The sequence below is a fragment of the Ylistrum balloti genome, unplaced genomic scaffold (genome assembly GCF_031769215.1).
Source record: "Ylistrum balloti isolate Yb309-2 unplaced genomic scaffold, AGI_CSIRO_Ybal_v1 Utg370206, whole genome shotgun sequence".
Taxonomy (NCBI): domain Eukaryota; kingdom Metazoa; phylum Mollusca; class Bivalvia; order Pectinida; family Pectinidae; genus Ylistrum; species Ylistrum balloti.
In genome coordinates, this window is record NW_026782178.1 from 648257 (window position 1) to 660220 (window position 11964).

The window sequence follows — 11964 nt, forward strand, 5'->3', positions numbered from 1 at the left end:
CAAGTATCATTATCCTACCTACCTTAAATGCAAGCAATTTAAAGTTGTGTTATAAGACAAAAACAAAATAACAAAGTGCAATAACTCTATAATTATGGAGTTGCTGGTCCTGAATTTGCTATGCTGCACATTGTCCCAGTATGATCAATGTATACACCAAGTTTGGTTAACCTAGTTTAAATGCAAGCAATGTAATGATCTGGATACAAAATTTTAACAAAGGGTAATAACAATGTAACTGAAGGGTTGAGCGCTCTAAATTTGGAACACTGCACATAATCTTAGTTTGACCGAAGTATTCACCAAATTTCATGATCCTTGCTCAACTATGGGTAATGTTATGCTCCAGACATGAAAAGACAGACAGATGGACAGAGTAATAAACGGACAGACAAGGCAGCTACTACCACCTACTTGGAATGTTTGGTAGGAAATTTCTGCATTTCTAGGATTTATCTTTTTTAATTGACACTGCCTCTATAGAAACAAATCTACAGACTAAAGAACTATTGAAACTGCGCCAACTGAATCCTTTCTACCCTATAACCAACCATCAGTGATTGATGCAGTACAATAGCTGTAACATGTCCACTTCCACTTGTTTGGTAGTGGAAAGACAACTGATGTATAAGTAAAACACACCAGCAGTATATATATAGATATATATATATATACCTGGCATTGTGCCATGATTCAGGTCACTGACTAAGTATCTTGCATACTTATGGCTTTTTCACAATCAAGTTTTCATTGAGATGAATTATATACACACAATAGAAGTGTTTATGTTGATTCCAGCTTCATGTTTACGCAGTTGTAGAAAAATACTTTCTGCTATATAACCACTCACATCGAGCCTTTAATTATTAAACTATAGACATTTTTTCTTGACTAGTGTATCTTCACCTGGGACAGATATCTAAGTATCAAAACATTATCATCTTAAAAAGTGCCAACTTTATGACTTATATTTTATTTCAAAATTGATTATTAAGAATAGCTATGCTGATCAAAGTGTACTTCTTGCCGGAACTTTGTTAATTATAATACAATAATTTATATAGAAGTAGTATAATTCAGCCTCATCCGAACTTTGATGAATCATTCTCTCTATAGGGAAAGTCCTTCTGTCCTAAGTGTTGGTCCGCAAATTTAGAGAACTTACTGAATATAAGCCAATCAGGTAAAAGGTGAGTAAGAGGTATCTGACCTTGACCTTTGTTTAGCTATTAAGACGTTGATGCAGTTAATTAGCTACAACACAGAGGCTTTGGCAAAACTTTTCAATGTTTCTGCACTAAGATTAAGATTTTGTAACATAAAATTTGCTGAACAATTGACAACCACCGAAAAGCTTTCATAAACTCATTAAATAGCCATAAGTAACACAAACACATGTTCTATATTCACACCGTGTCACAGAGTATAGCTGTGTATACGTATCATACACAAAGCTGATGGTTGAGGGTATTGACAGTAGTACATGTACATGTGTATTAGGTCTCTACATATAAGTGTACTACACATTATTTACTCAAATCACATATACATCCTGAAAGAAATATAGAAATAAACCAGTCCTACTAATTAAAATGTTGGATGATTTGACAAATGGCAGTGTACAAAACACGTCTGCAATATTTGATACAATTTACCAACACTGAGCCGGACATAGATATTCACGTTGTGTCTTGCTTTGGTACATCATAGCAGACTAGTATCATACAGATAAAAAATAATTAGTGAATACAACATAAAAGTATCATCATTTATCTCTAAACTAAATTAAAACACCATCCAGTAAGCTGCTTTAGTAAATTATAAAAGGTAGGTCACCTTTATAGCACGATAGCTATCTTACTCAGCTGTAACTTACATGATCGGTGTACGTAGTTGTACCTACACCAGTACAAATGTGCTGGGCCGACAGACCCTATGCATGCGAATCCATACAGACACTAACTAAATGTTGGACACTACTTTTACAACATCCTTTCGTATCTGGACTTTTGGTGCGCCGTTATCAACTACATTACACACAGAGAAAGTCCAGAATCATGAGTACGTTAACTCCCATGTCAGATAACTGGGAAGTGGGCAGGTCTCGTACTCAAGATTATTATCGCGTGTAACTATTTATCCAGATATGCAGAAATAAAACAACAGTCGGAATTACATTTCAACGTAGAAATTACACGAACCTGATGTCTTGTTGGCACTTGACTAATTCTTGAAGACGGTAGACATTGGAAAAGTCCTCGCCTAACAACCATTGACAAACGAGGAGCCGCCATTTTCCAGCTCTCCGCTGCAGGCGGTGCGACTAAAACACCAAATCGGAGACGGACGGATCAAAATCGAACAAGTGCTCGCTTTGGAATGCAGCGAGTAAAATACGATCGTCAATTGAAAATATTGATCTAACATCAGAAGTGTTCAAAATATACTTATCGCTATTTAAACGATATATCAGTCAATCTAAAACCGATTACCTTCAACATTTCTCTATTTCGCTAAAAAAAATGTACTGATGATATTTTGCCTCTGAAGATAGTGATTTTAATAAAGTAATTTTTACATGATAAAACAGTTTAGTCAGAGGGGAACTTTAAATGTCATACAGATTTAAGACTACTGACCCAATTAATAAGTAATAATAAAATACCTTTACTCGTCCACCATTGATGTATACAGTACTGGAACCAAAGTGGTCTATGTGTCTGTAAATTCTTTCAATCAATTCCTACTTGCCATTTTCTAGTAGAAATTAGCTGATTATTTCGATGGCAACGACAAATAAAAAAGACAATAGAAATATTATCTGCGTAATGGATAATGATGACAGTAATATTCTGTAAAGGAGTAAACATTTAACAATTACATAACCCACCAATGCATCCTCTCATACAAACATTAACACTTTACCATAATTATTAGTTTGCCCAATTACATCAACAAGATGCAATTTGGTGGCAAGTTGCCGGAGACATAGTTAATTCAACATATCAACACAATGACAAAAAGGAAACAGTTAGTGTTTTCACTAAATGCAGCGGGTCAACTTTCCTCAGTACTATGAATAAAAAAACCCAAATAGGAGTTGTATTAGCGGGCAGAATGGCAACTAATATATCAAGGTAGTTTGGTTACGATAATCGACCAATTTGGACTTTTCCTATAAGAACTGATCTTGTCAAACACAAAAGACAAACGCCGATGTTGTATCGGACCCTTGCTTTATTATTATATTTTACTATCAACTTGACATACACTCTGGTGAATGAAAAAAAAAATCTAGAATATGTTTTGTAGATCTTGAAGATTCAAGAACTGTCTGTATCTCATATACCTCAATTTTTGAAAGTGTGTGTGTGTGTGTGTGGGGGGGGGGGGGGGGGACAAATTCGGCAAATATTACACTGATGTGCTAACAACTATTTAGTGTCACAATTAGTCCCTTCCCAATAAAATCAATAAAATCAATAGATGTGGGATCAGGTGGTTTGACTGACAAGGGCTGGAACCTGTGTTAAATTATAAAACACAGCAGCCACCTAAAACCATTTAAAATCGCAACAATTTAATTCCTTCATGTTATTAAGATGTTTCCAGTATCACGTTGACGTATCGTAACGTCTTATGTTTTTTAGTTCTTTATTTAATACTGATAATTAAATTTCTATCGTCAATCTGCATTAACCGTCATCACACCCACAAAGAACAAACATATGAAAAAATCGTGAGTTGTGTTTTATTTTAAACTACATTGTGAAATAAACAATTATATGCACTTGTCGATCTAATGTGTCAACACCTACAATGTATATAATATATAATTTCATGTACATATATATACACGGGCAATAACTGGTGTCATTTCTCAATTAGTTATGATATATAATGTAATTTGGAAGGTCTTGATGCTACTGATTGTATAACTGATATTAATATGATATTAGAAGCTGGTTATTTTTAGATTTGTTTTAAACGTAACTGCACTCACTCAATCTTAAAGTGTTGTCACACTGAAATGTCTTGCTTTCGTCACAATAATACTTCATTCCCTGTCGCATCATAAAGACAACGGGCTAACACTGGATATCAAACAGAGACTCGTACACGGTTTTATTTTGTTTGAAGCTAGTATAATATCATGTACATTGTAATTATAATATGATACCACAGAGTAGATTTTGGGTGAGATATTACTTTGAGATTTCCTTATTTTTTATATCAGTTTTTACAATTGGTCTTTCCTTTTCGCTTGAGGTGTTTCTTTTCACATGTAGTCATATGGTATTATTGAAATCAAAACCATTTCATTTCTTAATTTAAGACTACAGCGGTTATCTCCCTTGCTCAACATTCCGCGTATAAAATTCTTACATACATATTGTAGAAGTCCGAATCATTGCATGACGCTAGATTGATTTTAAAGGTTAAGGTTTTAAATATTCTTACACAATGATGTATTTGTGTCTGTGTGTGAATGCTTAATATGTATAATTTATGTTTAAGCCTATATCTGTATAAGCATGTATTTGAAAAATGTATGATGGGAGAGGGCTCCAATAAGTTGTAATAACTTGTGCCCAATTCCCTTGTTCAAATATATTTTGGCAATAAAATATGTTTAAACTATTGATTTTAAAATGCTGACAGACAGTCATTCCAATTCGGACGATATTTACCAGCTGAAATCCTCATGTGAATATTGATTGAGCGAAAACGATGTTTCGAATATTATCATATTTCTTCGAGGCCAGTCTTTGGCGGATTGTAATTTGAACTGAAAAACGGCGGGATATCTACTTGAGGATCTAAATTTATGTGCATAATATAATGCATATCTATACAAAGACGATTGTTCCGTTTCATGATGAGATTTATAGATCTGGCCTAATAATATTTCGGTGATTCCCATGGGATGGAAACGAATGTAAGATTATGTTTATCACCTAATTTAGATACTTTTGCAGGCATCCATGAAAATATTCATTATTTTACAAAAATTATCAATCTTATCTCTCGTCTACGAAGTTTTATTTGTTGACTTCAGAATGTGTTATGACATCTGAAATTATGATTGGCCAAATTACTGGTAATTGGTAATGGGTTTTGTTACACTGAAAACACTGAAAGACCCAGTTATCAAGAAAAACAACTCAGCTCCCGTCATTATTTGATCTTTATTTAGTCTCTAAAAGTTTTATATTTTTGGGGTGTGTTTGCTATTCATATTATATGAATTTTAAAAATTCCTAAGAAATAGCGATAATAAGATCCATCCTGTACCTCTCCAGAAATAACTATATGAATATCACAAAAAGCTAATGGCTGCCTGTCGGCCGTTTTGCTTTTCGTGTCAGTGCAAAAATGGTACAATGAATTAACTAGGGATAATAGGGAACCTATATATGAAATTTGATGATTGTCTATTAAACACTCCTAAGAAATAAAGAACAAAAATAAAGAACAAACTATCGGACGACTGACTTCGGACAAGGATGAAGGGGGATTTGATCAGCCCAAAACTGATAAACAGTTGCACGTGTATCGAATAAAGGGGGATAAATAGCAAACATTGACGAATATGCGTTCAAGGAATTTCACCCCTATCCCCAAGACAGCGCTACACATGTCCGATCCGATCATTTATTGAATTGATGCTGACTTAAGCCTGTCCAGGTTCCGCCAAGACTTTGATTGTACTGATATCACGGTGGTAGATTATATTTCTTACGGATTTCCCCTTATCATGGACAAAGTACAGTTTCCGGAGACACGTGATCAACATTTTACTTCCTACTGCTAAGAAGTCATTTCCTACGAAAACCCTGGAGAGACATATTAGTTGCACTTTTGGTATTGGTAAAAATTGTAGGGATTACAAACACTGGAACGACTTTTTTAAAGTGACGTCATCTTGAAATTTTGGAGGAATGACATATGAAATTATGGTCTTGCCGTCGAAAAGTAACCAAGTAGATTAATCTGACATAACAGGATGTTAGAAGTTGTCATACATCGTAGTTTACTTCGACTTGTATTAGTTAATCTCGGCTTATCAGAAAGTAGCTTACTTCGACATGTATAAGTTTACCTCGACTTGTATTAGTTTACCTCGACTTGTATTAGTTTATCTCGACTTGTACTAGTTTACCTCGACTTGTATTAGTTTATCTCGACTTGTATTAGTTTATCTCGACTTGTATTAGTTTATCTCGACTTGTATCAGATAGTAGTTTACCTCGACTTGTATTAGTTTACCTCGACTTGTATTAGTTTACCTCGACTTGTATTAGTTTATCTCGACATGTATAAGTTTACCTCGACTTGTATTAGTTTACCTCGACTTGTATTAGTTTATCTCGACATGTATTAGTTTATCTCGACTTGTATTAGTTTATCTCGACTTGTATTAGTTTACCTCGGCTTATCAGATAGTAGTTTACCTCGACTTGTATTAGTTTACCTCGACTTGTATTAGTTTATCTCGACATGTATAAGTTTACCTCGACTTGTATTAGTTTACCTCGACTTGTATTAGTTTACCTCGACTTGTATTAGTTTACCTCGACTTGTATTAGTTTACCTCGACTTGTATTAGTTTATCTCGACTTGTACTAGTTTATCTCGACTTGTATTAGTTTACCTCGGCTTATCAGATAGTAGTTTACCTCGACTTGTATTAGTTTATCCCGCCTTGTGAGATGCCATAGTTTACTCCGTCTTTGAGTCAGTAGTCAGTATCTCGACTTCTGAACATGAAGAAATTTACCCAGACTTAGTTTAAATTTCAATTTAAGATATACTATGAGCGGAACCCAATCACAGATTGGTTACCGGTCCTGGAATATTTTGCCGATAGAGAGCAAGTCAACTGCTTAAACACACCACTGACACTGTCCCATTTGAAACATGCGTGTATAACAGGAGAACTTCGTGGATATATTTTATTTCATTCCTGACATTGGTTTGGTATTTTCTTTCTGATTTTAAAATTAACGATAGTAAACACAGGAAACTTGTGAACAAAGACGGAAAAGATGTGAGTACAGAATTCTAGAGCGGTTTGACACGATGGTTTACATCAGAGCGATCTAGTATAAATACCACACTATGACGGTAGCATGTTATCTAAGCAAATGATTATATACCAGCCTGATATCTTTTTAAACTCATTCACTCAAACGTATAAAAGGATTAGGTACAAGTTATACAACTTATGGAGTCTTTTCCTCTAAATATTACAGAAATATATGATAAGTAGGCAGACAATTAGGTATAAACAAGTCAGATTATTTGTAACAAGTTCCTATAAAAAAAAACTCCCGCTATATCTGATTAAAATTTGCACGTGTCTAAATGTCTTATATTTACAGTGTGAATGAGTGCTTGCCACTCAGCTGACAGGACAGGTTTCTTTGACTCAGTTGGCAGAATCGTGGTTCGATTCCTAAAACTTAAAACACAAGATATTTAAACTTATCAAAGCCTTTTTCAACTATACATTTACAATTACAAGAAAATGAAATTAGCATTAACATGAAGTAGACACGCGTAAATATAAAATATACTAGAAACAAGTTGATAATAATAATTATGATAATAATTAAAGACTTTATGTCAGGTTGATGGCACTTTGAGATAAAAATATTCTTCGACATCAGAATTGTACAACATTTACAATCATTAAAATTGGAATAACACATAGATATAAATATCACAGTAGGATGTATTTAAGGAAACGTTTAAATGAAATAAGTTATAATAAAAGATATGTATGAATGTGTAAAAAAAACATGTGACATACCCAGTAGGGATTAAGAGTTACATAAACTACAGTAATCAGATACAGTAACGATGATAAGATCTTCTAAAACTCCAAGACAGTGGAATTTTGTGTTTAAACGTTGGACATATATTTTTAACATTCAAATTTAAAACTGTTCAAATTTAGGTACTGCCTGACATTGTCTTGTAGACCATTTTAAAGTGTTGGTCTATTAAATATAAATAGAATTCTAAATTTTTCTGTTTTATGTTCACAACAACAAAAACAAAAACAAAAAACAAAAAAAAAAAAACAAAAAAACAAAAATACAAAAGTTCAAAATCCATTGCTGAATTTGATGAGATTTTCCTGATATGTTTCCAACCAAACCAAAGATGCTCTGAACTGTGTGTCTAAGGTATTCACACTTTGAGGCATAATGCATTGATGTCCGTAGCAGATGCAAACTGCAGCTTCGACCAGATTCATTTGACAAGGTCATATTTAAGGTACTACATTGTGCCTCAATTCAGAATGTAGAAGTATATTTTTTAAACTGTCTTTCTCCAAAATTGAAGTAGACATGTAGGGATGATTGTGCAAATAAATCTAACGAGTTCTACCTTGAAGAAGATGTCAGTGTTAGTTTTTTTTTTAATTTTCTGCAATATACGAGAGTAGCGAAACCAGATCCAAAGTGTATATTTTCGATAGGCGCATATGAAGGAAGGCCTATTATAGATACAAGGAGCTTCAATTTTGGTTGTCGCAAGAACACTGAAATTTGTCGATCAGACAACGTCTAGAAATAGGACGAGTCACGGAGACGGAAGTCAGTCTCGGAGACGGAAGTCCTGTAACCAACCAGACAGCACTTATGGTTTTCTCTAATATTTCTGCTTCAGATTTACTACAACCTTCTATAAATTCGCATGCATAAGTGGGAAACACTCTTTTGCTCAGTTGGTATAGCTGTGTACTATCGCGCCGGAGGAAAATTAATGTATTATCTACAACCGAAATGTTTTCTGAAAAACAGACCCTTTATATACGTACACCTATATAAACCAATTACAAATGGAAACCGGCGAAAATTAAACGTATAAGATATCTGAAATAACTTCATTAAGTATGTGATCGACATTGCTGCACGAACAAAAGTCAACTTGACTAAAGATAAGAAGTATGGACATATGGAGGTGTAAAGCGTCTACTCTACCGTTTCATCATGATGTACATTGACCAGCAATCGTTAAACTCACTTTTTCGATAAACACTGAGGGTCCACAGGGCCTGCATCGCTGATATGGTTTAACAAAATCGGAGTCAAAATAATGTATTATCACGGACTTGATTTAATGAAACAACGGTTCATTTAAATTTGGTGGTATGGTTCGTCCGTCGACTGCAAACTGGCTAAGAGGCTTTTGGGAAGCTTGGTGAAGGTTGTGAAATAATAAGTAACTAATATGCATGGTCACTGGGGTCAAATATGTTAGACATTTTGTTGATAAGTGAAGGGACTAAAATCGTGACAAGTTTGACCGAAAGCATTCTGGGATGAAAGCTCAACAACAAAACACGTGAAAAGAAATGACAAAAATGGTAAAAGTTGTCGACAAAATTGACAGATTTTATTTTGCCTGCGACAAAAATTCCCGGGAAAGAGATTAGGATGTTACTTTTCCGTCGGTGTCTGCGGCGCTGTCAACATTTCACATTTTAACTCAAGAAGGATGTCTAAATTAAACCAAAATTTGTATAAAGTTAGGTTAAATAGTAAACACCTAAATACATTCTCCATTTATCATACATAAATTATATGAAATGTGTTCATACTATAGATTGATTTTAAAAAGTCAATAATGAAAACATCAGAATGCCTCGAAAAATATCCACTGACACAACCTCAAATTCGCTCACTTTAAATGGCCAACATGTGTATCAGAAACGTGAATGCACTTCCATTTCTGATGACTGACATCCTTAAATCACAGAAATTTCTGAGCTAGTTTAAAGTTCCCAAGTAGCACACTTATATTACATAAACTCACAATTGAACGGGAGCAGCATTTGATAAATGAAAATATAATCATGGTGCGAAAATGGTGGATATCTATTTACTTTTATATGTGCGCTATTTTTAAGGGGTTAGATTCAAGTTTTTTTTACTGTTTGGTCCTTTTTTCGTAAATAAGCCATGTTTCTTGGTTAACTTCCTTTTTATCAAACGACCTATTTAGATATGGTTATTTTTTCATCTGTAAATCTACAACTCGCTAGTTAATTCCAATCACACACGAGTCATAAAAAGTTATAATTTTTAAATAATAATTTTTCCAATATAAGATGTACATTTTTTGACTTCATTAGTTTAAAAGACATGGCCTATTATTAATGGTCGATTTTAATTCAATTGACACACGACAACAAACCACTAGCATTCGAGGATGGATTGATGGGTTATTTCATCATGTCTGGGAGGTTGTTTGACAGGTGAGATTGTGTTTTAACGAAAATTACACAAATTTGCCAATAGAATAAATCTAATATTTTATGGTGCATTGTTTTAATCACTGCATTTTTCGTTCGGATGCGGGACATGTTACCAACATCAATCTATTGTGCGGTCACAGTTCATGTAATACAGCTCAGACGACAAAATGGCCAGTCCAAAATACATAACGGTCCGAAACTGGTTTCAAGACGATAGATCTTTTCATTGTATTATGGAATCTTAACCCACGAAGTATATTAGGTAAAATATATTAGTATGAGTCAGGCAGTGCTTTGAAAGAACAGCGGTAATTCGGCAGAATTATTTTCTGAATTTACTTTAAAATTACGTTTAATAACATAAAAAAAACTGTTGAAATCCTAAGTTTTATATGTTGTAATGAATAAATTAATTTACAAAAATTCATAAAATCGCTATCATATCCGATGAAGTTTGGAACTACATTTCTACGCGGAGCAATTCTTTTGGCAAACTCAGCGTAACATCAACGACAGGTAAACAAAAATTGATCAACAAAACTACTGAAGTTTTGATTGCCTGATTTTTAATCAATGTTTCATGATAAATAGGATACATGAACAGCGTCATAAAATATAATCCGTATTTTGGCTGGGGACAGAAATGTCTTTCTTCACTTAGCGTGCGGGTAATTCGACAGAATTACTCAATGAATTTACTCAATAATACATTAAAAAATATGAACAGTTGTTGCAATACGCGATTTTACATGTTGTAATGAGCAAGTTGGTCTACGAAAAAATCATAAAATCGCTGTCATATCAGATGAAGTTTTTGACTATATTTCCGTGCGCAGCAATTACTTTGGTGTTCGTCATCGGCCAAAAATAGATTATTTCTCAAGGTCAGATAAACACACATTTAACTACAAAACTGTATAAGTTTCAATAGTCTGATTTTACATCAGTGTTGCATGATAAATAGAAAACCTGGTCAGAGTCGCAAAATTTATGCTGTATCTCCGCTCGGGACAGAAAGACAGAAGTGGCGCGTCACGGAGGCTCGCTACTTAGACAGTCTTTCTTCACCCTCGCCAAAATACATCTTCTATTCTAAGACCCTGACCATGTATTCTCTATTTCTCTATGAACAGCTAATGACAGGAATCTTTACCGCAGCACAAAACGGAACACTTCCGAACCGTTGATTGGATAAAAAAAATGTCTTGACCGTCTAAATATCGATGTCGTTTACGTAAAGGGACTAAATTCCCGTGTCCTATTCATTCAACGCAGCTTTAATCTAAGGCTTATATTGGTTGGTTTATTGGGTTGGTTGGCTGACAGGGTTTCGGTCTCCGCGATTCGTCGGGTATCGTCTCATTGACGGAACGTCAGTATTCTAGCTGGCAAAGTTTTTAAGTTTTAGTCACTTCCCGTTCACGAGATCGTATCCGGAAGGGCCGAAAAGTCTCGATGTTGTATTACACTCGCAATATTTTCCCCGTCTCCTAACTGTATTTGAACGCTTCTGTATTAGAACGTTTTTCTTTGGATATATTTGGATATTTATTTCAATTTACTATTGATGACGATAAGGGACAAAATATCCGGAATTTGTTTGTTTCTAAAGTTATATTTTATTTGACTCTCGTTTAGCTCTCGTACAGAGCGAGATTTGTAGCAGAGGATATTAAAATCATATCGACCAA

At 34.3% G+C, this 11964-nt stretch overlaps 1 protein-coding gene across 1 annotated transcript in view; it reads right to left on the reverse strand.

Annotated features, from left to right (window-relative positions):
* LOC132551541 (calcium uniporter protein, mitochondrial-like) overlaps positions 1-2295 on the reverse strand; it is a 75419-nt gene extending 73124 nt beyond the window's left edge. The window contains exon 1 of the mRNA XM_060215693.1: positions 2202-2295. Within this exon, the coding sequence (XP_060071676.1) occupies positions 2202-2294 (93 nt within the window). The 5' untranslated portion in view covers position 2295. The remainder of the gene's footprint in view (positions 1-2201) is intronic.
* Between the last annotated feature and the right edge of the window lie 9669 nt (positions 2296-11964).